At 34.2% G+C, this 18,301-nt stretch overlaps 1 protein-coding gene across 1 annotated transcript in view; it reads left to right on the top strand.

The window, feature by feature from the left end:
- The window catches only part of LOC127961843 (transmembrane channel-like protein 3), a 35,889-nt gene that overhangs the window by 14,840 nt on the left and 2,748 nt on the right, over positions 1 to 18,301 (top strand). Inside the window, exons 2-23 of the mRNA XM_052561113.1 lie at positions 776 to 922; positions 2,317 to 2,392; positions 2,888 to 2,969; positions 3,320 to 3,426; positions 4,183 to 4,281; positions 4,409 to 4,551; positions 5,387 to 5,534; positions 6,180 to 6,223; positions 7,147 to 7,161; positions 7,459 to 7,591; positions 8,367 to 8,476; positions 8,572 to 8,650; positions 9,238 to 9,522; positions 10,703 to 10,831; positions 11,738 to 11,805; positions 12,275 to 12,403; positions 14,584 to 14,694; positions 16,752 to 16,877; positions 17,297 to 17,375; positions 17,542 to 17,584; positions 17,747 to 17,996; positions 18,094 to 18,165. Of these exons, the coding sequence (XP_052417073.1) occupies positions 776 to 922; positions 2,317 to 2,392; positions 2,888 to 2,969; positions 3,320 to 3,426; positions 4,183 to 4,281; positions 4,409 to 4,551; positions 5,387 to 5,534; positions 6,180 to 6,223; positions 7,147 to 7,161; positions 7,459 to 7,591; positions 8,367 to 8,476; positions 8,572 to 8,650; positions 9,238 to 9,522; positions 10,703 to 10,831; positions 11,738 to 11,805; positions 12,275 to 12,403; positions 14,584 to 14,694; positions 16,752 to 16,877; positions 17,297 to 17,375; positions 17,542 to 17,584; positions 17,747 to 17,996; positions 18,094 to 18,165 (2,475 nt within the window). The remainder of the gene's footprint in view (positions 1 to 775; positions 923 to 2,316; positions 2,393 to 2,887; positions 2,970 to 3,319; positions 3,427 to 4,182; positions 4,282 to 4,408; positions 4,552 to 5,386; positions 5,535 to 6,179; positions 6,224 to 7,146; positions 7,162 to 7,458; positions 7,592 to 8,366; positions 8,477 to 8,571; positions 8,651 to 9,237; positions 9,523 to 10,702; positions 10,832 to 11,737; positions 11,806 to 12,274; positions 12,404 to 14,583; positions 14,695 to 16,751; positions 16,878 to 17,296; positions 17,376 to 17,541; positions 17,585 to 17,746; positions 17,997 to 18,093; positions 18,166 to 18,301) is intronic.

Raw genomic sequence — 18,301 nt, forward strand, 5'->3', positions numbered from 1 at the left:
TTTATCTAGGTTACATTGGCTAATTTTGCACCTGACACTTGTTTTAGTCTCTTAGGTATGTGAGTTACGTATTTATTATTTGTAATAGTTACCCCTTTTAGCAAAACAAAACATTATATTCAATTTAAAAGTAAAACTTCTTAACTTGTGGTTTGCATGTAAACTATGTTAAGTTTATAAACGATATTTATAGAAATGTATATTTAAAAATGTATTTAACATTTTGTATACCACGTTTTCATAAATTCTGAGTCTGATTTCTATCATACAAGAAATTTAAATGATAAGCATCCATGTATTTTACAGATGTACAATATGTGGATCTGTTACACAGTCCACATTGCTTCACATAAATACAGTATGATTTTTGTGCAACCCACTTTGCATTTAACAAGTTTCATAAGCAAACTAGAGAACAAAAAGTGACTTAAGTCATCATTTTTCATTTTTTACACACAACTAGAAACAATATAACAGGTTACATAAATACAATTTTTGTGTTCTGTATCCAGTTCACCTTCATCCTTAAAAGTGTGTCTACATATTTTGCAGCATCCACATAATGAATTTAATGTTTAATTATAGTTTAGTTATAATATTTAATTATAATATTACAAATATTGGAATTTGTATATGTGTGTTTTTATTAATTTTTTGTACATCCATTGTATTTTTCATGTTCTTTGTTAAATATAAATCAACAATGTTTTGTTATAAAAGTCTAATGCTACAGTAAGATTAATTGCAGTGATTATTGACCTTGGTCGTGTTTCAGACCCTCTGATGATGAGGATAAGGATGGAGAAAGAGTGGACAGCAACGATCCAGAGGAGTCGTTCCAGAACATTCAGCATCAGAAGGAAATCATCGCCAACATCCGAACTAAACCCTGGCCAATGAGACGCAAGCTAAAAGTGCTCAAGTAAGACCCCGCCAAGTGTATGTTGATCAGACTTTCTGAAATTATGACAGATCATAAAATTGAAAGTTCTAGTGGAACAGTTTAAATAGCATAAGATACAGAGGATTTATAAGTTCAGTATTGATAAGACCAAAATGTGGAGGTAAAATGTGCAGTAAAGGTATTTTTGAGCTGATGCCAGTGTTTATATAGCAGTTGACATGGTTGTTAGTGCGTAAGATTCATTATATAAATATAGCATTAATTCTCTAAAATGATTATTTGACCCCATTACCACCATTAGCCTACTTAGAAACGGCATTTGAAAATGTTTGAAACTGATGATAATGGCTTAGGGAACTATCCTCGCATTAAACCCATAAGGTAAATAACAATTAACTTTCAGTGCTTGAAAGCCGCTGCCATATTTACAACATGATGCTTGGAGAACAAACTAAATTGGCTGAGTAATTGTTTCATTAGCCTGGCCAGCAGTTTCTCATTTTACTGGGTAGCGATCGCTGCGGCTTCTTTGGGCTTTGGTCAGTGATGCGCAAATGTCCACTAAATAGGAAGTTGGTTCATATTTACGTAGAAGAAAGTACAACACAAATTATTCTTTTCAGATTTTTTTGCCTTCTCTTTTTAAATTAACCGCCAATGTGACAAATTCAATGCATTAAAATTCATCATATTTATTATAATTATAATATAAAGAAGTAAAAAAAAAATACTGCATTATGTGTGTACAGTACAGTATATATATATATATATATATATATATATATATATATATATATATATATATATATATATATTATATAATTTTTTTTTTTAATAGATAGAATGGAGCATAGCATGTCATTTCCAAGTGTTTTTTTTATGTCAGCTCCCACCACGTGTTTTCATCATTCATTTATTTAAGGGGTTCTGAGCATTTTTATCCACCAAAATGTCCAAAGAAGATATTCATCCAACTAATTATTAGTGTGCTGTCATTAGCACATTTTTCTATGATGTTTCTTAAAATAACTGGCAGTTGGTGCATGGAGAAGATAAATTCTCCATTTTTACGTGTGTCTTGACTTCAACACCTTTGGTTGAGTGCTCATGATTACATACACCCACCCCCCAACCCGTGTGTTTGATTATGATGTATTATGATGTCATTGAATTTTATGGCCTGATTTTGTTGTAGCTGGTTTGGTTTTCATTTTTATTAATATAGAAACCAATGAAGCACCATATTTATTGGTTAAAACATCTATGAAAACAAACATTAACAAAAGTGTTCCAAAGATGTGTTCAGGATCATAGAACAGAAAAGCCTTCTGTTATTGCCCTCACTAACCCTAGCAACAGCTATCTGTCAATTCATAACATTCTTAGATTGTTTGAATTTGTGTGTGTTTTAGGCAAGCCAGAGAGATAGTTCTGAAATATGAGGGCAGACTGACCAGGACGAGAGGTTACCAGGCAGCCGGGGCAGAGGTATGTTTTCTATCCATCCATCCATCCATCCTGCTTTTGTCTTTTTCATATTATAGCTTCTCTCCTTTTCTCTTAATGTTTCCCCCTTCTGTTTATGTGAGATTCTGTGCATGTCTCTGCCTTAGCAGCGCTCCTCATCTGTTCGCAGAAGCTGCAATCAAATTAATGGCCTGTTGTTATAGCCTGGTTTAATTAAAATGTCCAATGGCATTTGCCAAGGCTGCCCAAGCAGCATTAAAATAAATGGACTTTTTAGCAAGTTGGATTTGATTGTAAATTATTACTTCTGATTATGGTTTTAATGGCAGACTGAAAATCACATATCCGTACACATCAGTTCAACAAAATGATGTTTTTATATGACCTACTATCCTTATACATGAACACTGCTCGGATTGAATATGTATTTATTTTCGGATTCTTTTGTTTGCAGACTGTACTAATCTAATGTTTAATGTATTATCTAACTGTTGTATTTTTTGTAAATGTTTGCAGTTGTTGAAGAAGATTTCTAGAGTCTTCTACAACATTGTCGTCTTGTTCATTCCCTGGGAGATGAGGATTAAAAAGATTGAGAGTTAGTGTCATATGTGTTTAATTTGACTGCTGATAAATGTTAATCTTTTATTGCGAGGCATCAAGAAAAACATTTGATCCTTTTTTTGTGCATGATAAACTAGCTCTGATATGGTAAATATGATATACTTTATGCATATTCACTGAAAAATATATTAGTCAACTTAAAAATGTGCATCCATGTAGAAAGTATTCAGATTAACTAGTAGTGTGAATTAAAGTAAAAAAAAAAAAAAAGTCATTTAATTTGACTGAATCAATATAACCCTATAAATAAAGTATTTTAAAGGTCAGATCAGGTCAAAATAACCCCATACTGCATTAAATGTATAGTATATGTTGTTTTTGAAGGTCACTTTGGATCAGGTGTTGCCTCTTATTTCATATTCCTGCGATGGCTATTTGGGATCAATATAGTCCTCACTGTTATGACTGGAGCCTTTATCGTGCTGCCTGAGGTTAGTATGCACTGCATTCATTCTTAAAAGAAAATAATAGGCTATATGTTCAGTTATGAAAGCTTACGAATCAAAATGACATGGCAGTTTAAAGGTACATTACATAAGGATATACAATTTTATTTTATTTTTTTAAATGTACTGTATATGACATTATGCTTATTATTATTATGCTGCTGTGTGCTCGTACATTATTTTGTAGACAACATCTTTTATTAAAACTCAAGAAGTACATTTTTTAGAAAAATACGGTTAGATTTGTGACCCTGGAGCACAAAACTTAAGTTGCTGGGGTATATCTGTAGCAATAGCCAATAATACATATGGGTCAAAATGATTGATTTTTCTTGTATGCCAAAAATCATTAGGATATTAAGTAAATATCATGTTCCATTAAGATGTTTTGTACATTTCCTACTGTAAAAATATAAAAATGTAATTTTTGATTAGTACTGTAATATGCATTGCTAAGAATTAATTTAGACAATTTAAATTTAAAAACAATATTTAGATTTTAAAATAAATTGTTGTATCTTGGCCAAATAATATCCTATCCTAACAACTATACATCAAAAGAAAGCTGATTCATTTAGATTTAAGATTCTGTATATATCTTAATTTAAAAAAATTGACCCTTATTACTGGTTTTGTGGTCACATTTGCACACTCCCGGTGCAGAGACACAAAGCAATTTCTGCTGAGGCATGATCTGTTGTCCTCTATCATTCCCTCTGTCTCTCCAATCTGTCCAATCAGCTCCTGGCCGGCGCTCCGTTCGGTACCACCCGCAGCAAGACCATCCCCAAGGAGCACCTTTCCTCCGCACAAGACCTGGACACCATCTGGTCACTGGGGGCAAGACTTTTATCTCTCGTTTTTACTGCTTTACAAATATGATATGCATATTATCTGTGGAACTGGTTTAATGTTATGTTCAATTTGCCAGTGTGTCAACAGTTTTTGTTTTATGTCCATATTTCAGGGATATCTACAATACTCTGTGCTTTTTTATGGCTACTACAGCAACGTGCGTAAAATCGGCAGCGCCGGCTACAGACTACCCTTGGCCTACTTTCTGGTCGGGATGGCAGTTTTTGCCTACAGCTTCATCACTTTGCTTAGAAAGTAATCACTACTTCAGAGACACTTGCTTGAAATGAACCTCCATACATTAAAATGTATGCATTTGGTGGATGCTTTTATTCAAATCGACTTACAGTCCATTCAAGCTACAGCTATATATTCAGTTCATGTCAAACTCGTGGCTTTAATGAACTTTAATGAAGGTATGGTGTTTCTGTTGAAGTTGGTTTATCAAGGATCTGGTAAACTTGTCTTTTTTTTTTTTTTTGGCAGGTAAAAAAAATAATCATGGTGCTTTTTAACCCTTGTGCCGTGCTGAAAATATTTTGCTTAATTTGATGGTGCTTGTAATTCTATTATTATGCTACTTTATTACCAAATCTTGGATACTGTGTTTTTGTCATTTTGGTTTCTCTCAATTAGCACAGTGGTTTTACTTTTCTTTTGGCATTTTGGTACTGAGGTCCATGAGCTCAGATCAATGAGACCTACAATCAATTAATTCCAAAAAGTAATACAAAACCTGGACTTACTAAAAGAAAACGAGCAGATAAAAGGATTGAATCCAAGATTGAGTGATAAAATAGCATCACAAAAGAAAATCTAGGCTATTTCAACAAGGAATGCCACAAATGTAACAAGGTGGCAAAAAGATTTTTGAGCAAAATGCCAAGTCAGTACATTTTAGTCCAATGTCATAACATGAACTAGTATTTACAGACATTCTCTCAGGGTGAAAATGAACAGTACACAACATAAATGCTAAGTCATATTTCACCATGTGGTAATTTTGCCATAGTAATATTCACTAAGAAATGTATTATGATTTATTTAGAAAAAGCTCAACGCCCATGCTGTATGCTGTTGTTTTTATCAGAATGGCTAAAAACTCTCGCACGAGTTTAGCTGGTGCCTCAGAAGAGAATTACACCTTCTGCTGGCGTGTCTTCTGTGCATGGGACTATCTGATCGGGAACCCAGAGGCGGCCGAGAGTAAAGGGGCAGCCATCGTCAATAGCATCAGAGTGAGTATCTCGAATCTTGCACTTGTTGCATGTTTTGCACTCAGATGGATGTGATAACCATATCAGGCAGGTCCACTAACTGGTCAAGATTTGGATTTTGCACATTGGCAGCAAATAGATATTCTATTTTCTCAGTATCTGTATCAGAATCAACCATGTTGGCCATTCCAAAATATTCCTTTCCTTTCTTTCTTTATGATGATAGTACCAAAGTACCACAATTTATTGAAGTAACCATTACTATAATACCTGCACCTATTTGGCAGAAATTATTATTATTAATCAGAATCATATTAATCACATTACTTAACAATGAATTATTATTGTTTTTTAAGATATTGAATTGAATTTTGGATGCTAACCAGTGCTATTTTTAGTATCATCAAGATACTATTACATTTTTTAAATTAATATTTTAAGTTGTATTTTCCATTTTCTTTTTAATTTTAAGGTTTTTATAATTTATTGTATCATAATAATGTTTTTGTATTGTAATAATTGTTTTTCTAAATATATATAGATTTGTTTTTATTTTTGTTTTAGATATTTTATTACATTAAGTTAAAACTTTTTTTTTTTATGGTTGTAGATAACTATAATACTCCTGATACCAATTAACTGAAATGTTTTGCTTCTGTTTATTAGGAGGCCATTGTAGAAGAGCAAGAGAAGAAGAAAGACACAAGCCTGCAAGTTTTCCTTTTTATCTGAGTTTCCATTATCACCTCAACATAACCCTAAGTGCTGACTAGTGTTTTCTCCAAACTCTCTCAGAAGTGCATGTTTAACACAACTGTGTTTTGAGGGTGGGAGTGATAGTATCAGTTAGTGACTTACAGTGATGTGCTGTTTCTTTCTATCTGAGGCTGATGTCACAGCGGCTGTAATGCTTCCTTAGACCACTCTGATTTATATATCTCCACCCCATCCAATGCAATCGCAGCAGAACATGTGAAACGGAAAACATCCCGCCGTATTTTATATATTTTATAAAAAAAATTTGTTTTTTTGTTTCTTACCATTATATTATCTTACAAAAAAAAAAAAACAGGAGATATTTTATAACAGGAGATTGTGTATTTGTGCTTTTGTCTGTGATAAAACTTGTTCATGCAAACTGGGAAATTAAGTGCATCAAGTCACAAATTAATTGTTTTTTTGATAATGTGCTTGAAGTGTTTATACAATGCCAAATTTTAGAGCTGTAGGGGGGGAAAGCCTTTTTATGATACTATAATTTCTCTTGAGCATGTCTTCTGCTTTTATAGTGTATACACATAAATAAGCTTTCCATTGATGTATGGGTTGTTATGATAAGACAATATTTGGCCGAGATACAACTATTTGAAAATCTGGAATCTGAGGGTGCATAAAAATCAAAATATTGAGAAAATCGCCTTTAAATTTGTCCAAATGAAGTTCTTCGCAATGCATAGTACCAATCAAAAATTACGTTTTTGTATTTTTACGGTTGTAAATGTACAAAATATCTTGGAACATGTTCTTTACTTAATATCCTAATGATTTAAAAGAAAAATAAGAATAAGAAATAAGAAAAAAAATATCTGACCCATACAATGTATTTTTGGCTATTGCTACAGATTTACCCCAGCAACTTAAGACAGTTGTTTGTGCTCCAGGGTCACATATTTTATTCCCATTGGTCAGTCGTAGCATTTTACAGATGTTACCTAGACCTAGAGCTAGTTTCATGTTCCATTTCTCTTTGAACTCTCAAATAAAATAATTAAGAGTGAATAATCAATAGTTCATGTCAATGGATTTGAAAGCAGACATGTAAGCGGGTTCAAGTACAGTCAGCTGTTCATCACCGCTAAAGAAATCCCTTTCATGATGATACAGGATCAGGTGTTTGTTGGTGTATCTGACTGTGTTTCTGTCCCAACAGAGCCGTTCTGATCAGTTTGCGGATTCTGGCCAACATTCTGGTGCTGATGTCTCTGACCGGCAGCATCTACATCATCTACTTTGTGGTGGATCGCTCTCAGAAACTAGAGCAGGAGAAACCAGAGCTAACACTCTGGGAGAAGAATGAGGTACGCTTTGAGTTATGTTTTTTTTTTTTTATACATTGTCTACAAGTGTTCATGAGTACTTGACAAAATATTTCTTCTTGGGCTAGAGGTTACGGACGTTTTCTGCTTCTCCTCCTTTTTCTTATTTGTTTTATTTTATTTTATTCCCAATTTGCCTTCTTATACTACGCCCTAAAATGATGTACCGTGCTTAGTTTTGAGTATGTAGTAGAACATGTGCAAGCTCCGAGACTACTTTGTCATAATTAGATCTGCACTCTTTGTTATGTGCATCCTTTAACTGCCCTTTCAATCATCTTGTCTCAGTTAACAAAATGTACATTTTTATATTGGAGAGAAATGAAGAGGCACATTGATGATTAATTAAAAAATTAATGGCCAAACGTATATTTATAGAAGTTCACAGTGTTGTTACAGATGAGATATAAGATATAACACTTATTCTTTTTTATATATACCAGGTTAGATATTTGTTAATCACTCAAACTCCTTTCTCTACTTGTCTGTCAGTCTTGCTTATCTGCCATGTTTTTTGTTTGAAGGTCTAATTGAATCCTCACCCGAAGCAGAATGGGTTGTGGGGAATGTTGTATGTAAATTGGGATGCAGCATTGTTGTTTTCCAATTACTGAATTTCTATTATTTCTTCTTTTTCTGCTTCTTTTTCTTATGTCTGCCATATCCAGATATTTCATATCTAGTATTAGGGACGATGTGTTGCGTATTAGAGAAAGTTGAGTGATTTTGCTGTATATGTATTGGGTTTGTTCTTTAGGTGAGTGTGGTTGTGTCCCTCATCACAATGATTGCTCCTTCAGCCTTTGAGTTAGTGGCTCAGCTGGAAATGTACCACCCCAGAACAAGTCTCCGCTTCCAGCTTGCCAGGTCTGAAAATCACTCTTTGAATACTGTTCTCACTCTAGTTTGGCTCTACCTTTTTATATTTAGTTTTTTAAAAGAGACATATGCCTTTTGTTTAGAGTTCTGGTGTTGTACCTTGGAAACCTCTACAGTTTGATCATTGCCCTCCTGGATAAAGTCAACAGTATGAGCTCTGCTGTGAGTCACTGTCACGTTCTTATTGCATTCTCAAACTTTTCTCTAGGGCTGTGCGATTAATCCATAAAACTGAAATCGCAGTATTACTTAATGTGTTTATCTATTTGCAAAGGCTTTGTTTTAATAATAATAATGATCCAGTGTTTTGAGTGGCTCAGAGGGGCTCAGTTTGCATTGAAAATGAAGAAATTAGGCCAGTCATGAATATTCAGTGTAATTTAAATAACAATAATAATTATTATTGTTGTTGTTCTTAAATACTAAATATTTTTTTTTAAGATTTTTAAATACTAATACTTAATTTAACAGTGTAATATTATAATAATAATGATTATTTTGTCTAATATTTTACGTAATATTAATAAGTTTTGTTATTACTATTTTTATTATTTTATAGTGATATTGAAACTTAATTTCTTTGCATTTTATCACATTCACAATTTTATTGTCTAAAATTTTACATAATATTGATAAGTATTGTTATGACTATTTTTATTATTTATAGTGAATATGAATTTTTATTTTATTTAACTTAACAGAAATAAATAAACAAGCAAACAAGCCATACCTGTTTTGAATCGTTTCAGATCACTGGGGGTCCAGGAAACCTGTCTGACTCAACATCATACCTAGCAACGATTTCCCAGCCTGCTGAGGACAACCTGTCCACCATCGTCCCAGATATCGCAGAGCGGCTGAACAGCACACTGACCATGACTCTCCTGGACCTCAACAACAGCATGACCACCATCAAGAGCACCACATCCTCCACACAAGCGATGAGAATGCAGGCTCTGCTAAACCAGACCGTCCTCTATGAGTACAACACCAGATCACAGCAGGACCCCTGCTGGGAAACATACGTCGGCCAGGTATTTGCTCACATCAGAATCATTGCTCTCTGATCCAGATTTAGCTTATCAGGGCTTTCCTGGTTTCCACACCTGACTGACTGCCTTCTGCTTGCAAAAGTCTTTTAAATCTCTAAAATGTACTTTAATTGTGTTTTTTATTTGGCATAATGCATCACTGTTATTCCAAGTTAACAAAGTGTTTTCATAATGCTCGATTAAAAAAACTAAATAAAGTTCCTCCCTACATTTCTTCTCAATGTCTTGAAAATATGGATAAGCAAAATTAAGCTCTTAAAAATATATCTTCCATATGCACACTGCCATTCAAAGTTAGGGGGTCAGTAAGATTTTTTAAATGTTTTTAACAGCAATATTGTGAAACATTATGAACATTTAAAATAATTTTCTATTTGAATATATTTTAAAATGTAGTTAATTTCTGTGATGCAAAGCTGAATTTTCTGCAATGTTTACTCTACTTTTCACCGCCGCATATTCCTTCAGAAATCATTCTAATATGCTGATTTGTTTATTGTCATAAATGTTGAAAACATGTTGCTGGATATTTTAGTGGAAACTGTGATGCATTTTATAATATTCTTCAATGAATAGAAAGTTCAAAAGATTGTGTATACTCTTGTGTATTTTAATCATTTATATAAATTGATTTACTGTCACTTTAGATGTGTTTAATATTCACTAAATAAAAGTAATAAAAAAAAAAAACTACAAATATTAGTGTATATCACTACAGAAAATTCCTAGAATATGAAACAAAATATAATGTAATGAATATACATAAATAAAAGTCATTCTGGAATGCTTTTCTTAGAACTAATACCACTTTTCTGAGCCACTTTTCGGTTATTTTTTTAACTGTGTGTGTTGGCATCCTTTACCCACGATGACACAATCTTACCTTCAAGTGAGCTAATGTATTAAAGGCATTATTGTGACAAACAGTGTAAGAATGTTTCCCTCTGGAAGAGAGGGATATGGATTGGATACATGGCTTGAACTATCCAGCCTGGCTTTAATTTAATGAAAGTACTGTAAACTCTGACTTTCTCTTGGTTTCAATCCAATGGACTGATTAAGTGTCCTGCTTGGAGAGACTGATGGTCTACGGAGGGGTAAAACTGCACTCTGCACAAGGAAGGTAAATGCAGGCTGTTAATTTTGTTTATCTGATTTACAGGAGATGTTAAAGCTCTCCATCATTGATATGATCTTCACAGTGGCAAGTATCCTGCTCATTGATTTCATCCGGGGACTGGTGGTTCGATACTTGAGTGACTGCTGCTGTTGGGACTTGGAAAGCAAGTTTGTAAGTCATTCAGTTCTGTTCAAAAACACACTTTCAAGTAGATAAATGAGCAATAGATAGACCCGCCTGGAATCTGCACCTGTTGAAAAACATTAGTCATATTTTCTAACACCATCAAACACGGTGTAGCTCTCCACTCGGGTCACATTGCACATATTTAACCAATTTAACACACTTAAAGCAATGTTCCAGGTTCAAGACAAGTTAACGATAAGATGTGTAATATCTATGCCACTAAGAAAACATTTTCAAACTGGTTTCACAAACTATTGGGCATTAGTTGAACAAATGCTTCTGTATCTGGTCAGTCAGTTAAGTTTAGACAGGAATACAGGATAAAATATTGTAATATTGAAAATAGTACACACACATCACTTTTAAGCTTTTTCATCAGCATCTGTGATGTGCTTTTGGTTACCACTGGAATAAAATTGTTCCTTTAAAAAATAACAGACCTCAGTATCATAAACTGGAGAAAAAAAATATGTGCTAAGCGTATCCTACTGATATGATTAAAAAAAACATTATGTCAATAGAAGTGAATTTAGAAGTTGTCATTTTTGTCCTAGATTAAGGTTTTTCTGTAACAGGGATTCCCAAACTTTTTTTTATTTTTTATCAGCCGAACCCCTCTGACCTAAAATATTTATTTGAAGTAATTAAACAACACATTCACATGTTGACGGTTCTTTACTTTTTATTAATGGTCACATGACATAACCATCATTTTTTTTTTATTCATAATCATTGTTATTGTTTAAATGCTGTATTTATTTTTGACATTTCAAGATGTTTTTAATTATAACCATTTCATCAGCTTGTGAACCAAACCCCAGTTTGGGAAACCCTCTTCTATGCCATGCCTTTATAAATTCCCTTTTTAATTAAATTAAATTCCCTTTCCAGCCAGAATATGGTGAATTTAAAATTGCAGAAAATGTTCTTCATCTGATATACAACCAAGGAATGATTTGGTAAGTCAGTGATGATTCATCATTTATCAATATATTTACATTTACATTTATGCATTTAGCAGATGCTTTTATCCAAAGCGACATACAGTGCATTCAGGATATACATTTTAATTTTTACCAGTATTTATATTGTCTAAGATGACATCATCAGTATAAAAGGAAATTAATTACAGTCCTTTTTTTTTCACTTTTACTATGACTGCTTTTTATCTCTAATACACATTCCTAATTTAAAATACGATTTCTCTCTGTTTATGTCATCATTATTATATATGAGCTTTCCTATCTATATCTGCAATAAACTGTCTTCTTCCCTTGGTGCTCTTTACACAAGTCCTCAATGCTCCATTGCCCTCCAGCTTCAGACTCTAATCCTACAATAATGACTTGTCTGAAGCTTTAGGTGCACAAGCAGAACTCCTTTAAGATGGGAAATAAATCTTCTGGGTGTATTTGTCTCTCCCTGTAGGATGGGAGCATTCTTTTCACCCTGTCTGCCCGCCTTTAACGTCCTGAAGCTCGTCGGGTTGATGTACCTGCGGAGCTGGGCTGTGCTGACCTGTAATGTTCCCCATCAGCAGGTCTTTAGGGCCTCCAGGTCAGTGAGGCAGAATTAGGTCATTAGAGGTTATACATTCATCTGAGGTCGCACCAATCTATTGGTTTGATATGAGAACTTATTAGTGGAGCTGAGCTTAAATAATCTGCCATAATTTACTTATAACAAAACCAAAAAAATTATAATACTGGTTTCATTCATCCTGAGACCAACTGAGCAGGTTGGCACAAGTATATTTATTTATTTTTTATTTATTTTCTATGAAAAGCTTTACATTTTATTTCTACAAATGTGTGGAATTTTGGCTGAACATTATTCATTCTTTCTGTCTTGTAATAATTATACAAACGTTTTTTAATAATATTCATCCCTGGAAAAATTCATCAGCTCTAAATCGTTGACGTCAGTCTAAAAAATCTAAAAAACAGTCTTTAAATCCTTAGTAATCCCAAAATAAATATATATCATGAAAGGAAATGTATTGCTTAAATTCTCATTTCAGATCAAATGTAAAGTTTCATGATTTTATTTAAATATAAAAATTCCTTTTAATGTAAAATTTATATTGTTTTCCTTCAAATATTAAGTATTTATTTAATTTTCCTCATATTTCCAGGTTTTTTGTTTATTTGTAATAATTAGTATAATTGCTTCAAGATAATTCCACACACACAAAAAAAAATAATTTATAAAAAAAAAATAAAGTATTTTAAAAAGTAAATTAAAATACTTAAATGCTTAATTTCATATTGGGATCATAGTGGTTTAGCCCATCTATATCTTTTTTCTGTACTGAAGTAAGTATTTTTCATCATTAGTGGTGCTTGTTAAGGTAAGTTAGGGGTTTGAACGAACCCCTAAATCAAAGTGATGCGAATAATTAACGTATAATAATCCGATATCCAGAATACAAAAATTGCACACATTATGATAGATATAGGTGCAATTAAAATACCAAAGGAGCTTTGTTTATATCATTTTAATCATCAAATCTCTTTTAATATTTATTGTTTGCAGTTGACATTTAATATTCAGTGTTTGTAACTTGCATCTCTTGGCCTTTGATGTTTTGACACTGCACACTTTTGTAGGCGGTAAGAGGCAGCCTGCCAAAACTGCTTGACAGGGCTGACATCAACACTAAAGCACGAGACCACTTTAAATGAAGCACTGACATTGGCGGAAAATAATCTAGAAATAGATATATTCAGCATGTATATATTTGCACTGCAAGGCTTGCACAGATACCATAGTTTGTTTACATTCACAAACTGTGTTGACATTAATACCTTGGCAAGGCGCATTGTAGCTTTGGATAAAATTGTATACATTTACATTTATTAGGCATTTAGCAGATGCTTTTATACAAAGCGACTTATATATGAGGACAAATGTATATCAAATGCATATGAATCAAAATGTAAACATTAAATATATTGTGATTAGCTGGTGAACTGTTGCATTTCACATTCAGTTTGGACAAAAAAATAAAAAAAATAAAAAGATTATTCTTACAATCGTATAGCATTGCATATGGTTAGTGAACAGAGTTAGTCAAATCAACCCTATACTAAACCTATAAAAAGAAATTGGCAGCCTTTTTTTTTTTTCATCAAATCCAGATATGTTTAGATTGAATTACAACAAGAAGCTGTTTTTTCTACATCTTTCTTACTTAAAAACATCCCCAGCCTATTTCTGCATGCTTCCTTTGCTGGAAAACAATGAGGAGTGTAAATGCCTCTGACAAGAGCTGCAATGTGAAACAATTTAGCTTTTACGAGCTGTGAGATTAATTTAAAGTCAGCCAGTATTCAGTGCATGGCTCAAGGACTCTCTGAACGTAACACTTTTGTTCTCTGCTTGACTGAATTCAAATCCCTCTGGTTTTCCAGTGTGGTGAGTACAGAGATAACAGTGGATACTTCAGTGTGACAAGCGACTGGGTTGGTCAAAGCATCAGTCTCGCTCTCCCTTTCAGATTTATGTAATTGCATCTTCATAGCATTATCAGTCAGTCGCAGATGTGAGGCGAAACATTACCGTGTAGTCTAAGCGTATTTCATCTTCAGTGCTGTGTTTTATGTCTGTTATAAAAAGGAATCATCCCACTGTAGACGGGGAGTGTGTAACCTATCAGATATGACCAGTTTCATAGTCTACTTGAGTGAATTCAAAGTAGATTAAGGTTTTTGATTGAAATTTATTTTATTCCCCAGATCAAATAATTTCTATCTGGCGATGCTTCTCTTCATGCTTTTCCTGTGTATGTTACCGACCATTTTTGCCATTGTAAGGTACCGGCCGTCTCAGTACTGTGGACCATTCAGGTAAATAAAACTTTCCTCTGTGGGGCTGTCTAATCTCATTTAAGGTGATGTGTATTGGTAAGCCATTTGCGCTTGACTACCCTTCAAAGTGTTAAAGCATTACTCTGAATCACGAACAGGTCGACACAGCGATACTTACTCAAACGTTGGTGTGACTTTGGGATGAGATTAAATTACAGATGCAGGGAGTGTTTGGTAGCTTCTTTTTTTTAATAATCAGTATTTTAGCAATTTTGTTTGGTGGCACTAATGGAAATGCAAAGAAACCAAACAGTATACACTGCATGCTACATACAAACTACTGCGATATACTATAGTTGTGTGTATATATTAGTGCTATCAAAATGATTTGCATCCAAAATAAAAGTTTTAGTTCACAAAATATGTGTGTGTACTGTGTATATTTTTTATGTATATATAAAATCAAATACATGCATGTATATACGAAAAATGTTGTTTATATATTAAATATATTTAAATATAATAAAATATAAATATATAAATGTACATACATGTAAATATTTCCAAAATATACAGGTGCATCTCAATACTCGTGTATTAAATAAATTCAATGCACACAGACTGAAGTAGTTTGTCTTTGGTTCTTTTAATTGTGATGAAAAACCCACCAATTCACCAATTGCCACATCCTGCTGGAAAATGAAATCAGCATCTTCAAAAAGCTGTTCGGCTGAAATTTCTTGGTAAACAGGTGCAGTGACTTTGGTTTTCCAAAAACACAATGGACCAACACAAGTGGATGACATTGCACCCCAAATCATCACAGACTGGAAACTTAACACTGGACTTCAAGCAACTTGGGCTATGAGCTTCTCCACACTACCTCCAGACTCTAGGACCTTGGTTTACAAATTAAATACAAAACTTGCTCTCATCTGAAAAGAGGACTTTGGACCACTGGGCAACAGTCCAGTTCTTCTTCTCGCCCAGGTAAGACGCATCTGACTTTGTCTGTGGTTCAGCAAATTCCTTGACACGTCTGTGTGTGGTGGCTCTTGATGCCTTAACCCCAGCCTCAGTCCATTCCTTATGAAGTTCACTCAAATTCTTGAATCGATTTAACTTGACAATCCTCATAAGGTTGCGGTTCTCTCGGTTGGTTTTGCATCTTTTTCTTCCACACTTTTCCCTTCCACTCAACTTTCTGTTAACATGCTTGGATACAGCACTCTGTGAACAGCCAGCTTCTTTGGTAATGAATGTTTGTGGCTTACCCTCCTTGTGAAGGGTGCCAATAATTGTCTTCTGGACAACTGTCAGATCATTTTGAAGGCTCAGGAAACCTTTGCAGGTGTTTTGAGTTGATTAGCTGATTGGCATGTCACCATATTCTAATTGGTTGAGATTTGTGAATTGGGGGGGTTAAATGTGGGTTAAATCTGAGGCAAAATCATCACAATTTAAAAAAACAAAGACTAAAACCACTTCAGTCTGTGTGCATTGAATTTATTTAATACACGAGTTTCACAATTTGAGTTGAATTACTGAAATAAATGAGCTTTTCCATGACATTCTCATTTACTGAGATGCACCTGTATATGCTACTTTTATTATTATTATTATTATTATGTTTTCAGCTACCTGCCAAGGCAACATTTTACATTTTCATTTAGTTTAACTTTATGCACTAAAATAACTAAAATAATAATGAAACAAAGATAATTAATGCATACTGTATAGAAATTTTTTAAACCAATAAAATTACTTAAATTTCAACTAAAATTGTATTTAAAATGGAAATTCAAAATAAAAACTATTTAAAAAATTATAAACTGTAGTTTTTATTGGTCATCTTACTAACTACACAGCTATGTTCAAAATAAATGAATAAATACACATTCAATTTATTTGAGTTGAGTATGTGATCAGCACCAATATGTGGAAAATACAGTTAAAATACAGTTCAGCATCACTTGTACAAAAATATTGCATTGCAAAATGATTCACTATTCAGAATCAAATATTAGCGCAGTATTATAATTGTTTAAAATGTGCATAAAGGACATTTCTTCACACTTTCCTCTGCTGCTCTGTAGTGGCCAGGAGAAGATTTACGACATCATCTCCGAAACCATTGCCAATGACTTTCCGCTGTGGTTCCGTAAAGTAATGAGTTACGTCACCAGTCCTGTGGTGGTGCTGCCCGCTCTGCTGCTACTCTTGTAAGTAGACCACTTCTCTCTACACTGGCCTTAATTACCACTGAGAAAATAAGAATTATTGTTAAATATTATTAGAATTTAAAATACCTGTTTTCTATAGAATAGAAGGTAAATAAACCTTACTGTCATTTTGGATCAGATGAATGTGTCCTTGCTGGGATTTATTGTAATGCACTATAGTTGTTTTTCATAGTCAGCTGTAGGAAAAACACAGATTGGTTCAGTTAACGAGGAGCATAGCTTCATTGCTGCTACTTTAGGAGTTACATTTACAAGTTTTGGCATATGATTAGAGAGTTACCTTCCCCTTAATGTCCAATATCATCATGTTGGTTTTGTCAAGCCAACATAATCCGACCAGGCGAGCCTGACAGAGGCCAGTTACTCAAGCTTGTGTTGTTCGTGGCTGTCTCTTTCAGCATGCTGATCTACTATCTCCAATCCATCGCTAGATCACTCAAAGTCACCAACAGCCAGCTGAGACTGCAGCTGCAGACCGTAAGCACTCGAAACTGAATATCATCATGATGTATTTCGGTTCATTTAACACATCCGTGATTTACAATAAGGAACCTGAGTGAAACAGGAGGAGGTCTTTGGATTTCATATAATCTCATTTCTCCAGCAGTTTATTTTATAATGCTAATTAAATCTCCTGTTGCAGGAGAGGACAGACGACAAGAAGAAAGTATTTCAGTTAGCTGCAGGTACTTTGTCTATAAACTATTACGAATACAACAGAACATTTCCGGCCCATTTCAGTACCGGCCAAAATGATGTAGCCTACTCACAATATATAACGTCATAAGCCAATATCAGCTTGTCACCAGTTGGCTGGACATTTGAGTGTGTAAATGTGTGATTTACAGCACGTCTGCAGGGACCTGAGGGTGGTGATAAAAAGCTGGAACAAGAGAGTGACATTACTAGTATTGAGTCGCCTGCCTCTCCTCCGCGCCGCAACGGCAGCGTCACCAACTTTGAATCTCCCGTTCGCCATGGCATCCGGACCATAACACAGTCTGCTTCACGGCCGGACATCCCTAGAGCCGCCGGAGCGACTCGGAGCCCCTCTGTTCCTGTGCGGCAGAAACACAGAGCAGAGCCTGTGGCCAGTAGGTCTGTGCTGATCTGTGGCTTTATATTTCACTGCTGCTTAGTTTCCATACATCTTCAGTTCATGACGTTTCATTGCCCTCCATTTCTGCCCGTGTAGTGCTTTCAGAATGTACAACAGCCCCTCAGTTCCCCAAAGACAAGTACGACGAGTGGAGTACATACCCATCAGGTTTGGTTATGAATAAGCATAACTCTGCAATTTTGTTTTTACCTATGAGTGTCATCCATTAAAGCAGTGTTCTAGAATTCAATACAAATGAAGCTATATCAACAGCATCTGTGGCACTTAATGCAGAAAATAATAT

The sequence above is a fragment of the Carassius gibelio genome, chromosome B7 (assembly GCF_023724105.1).
Source record: "Carassius gibelio isolate Cgi1373 ecotype wild population from Czech Republic chromosome B7, carGib1.2-hapl.c, whole genome shotgun sequence".
Lineage (NCBI taxonomy): Eukaryota > Metazoa > Chordata > Actinopteri > Cypriniformes > Cyprinidae > Carassius > Carassius gibelio.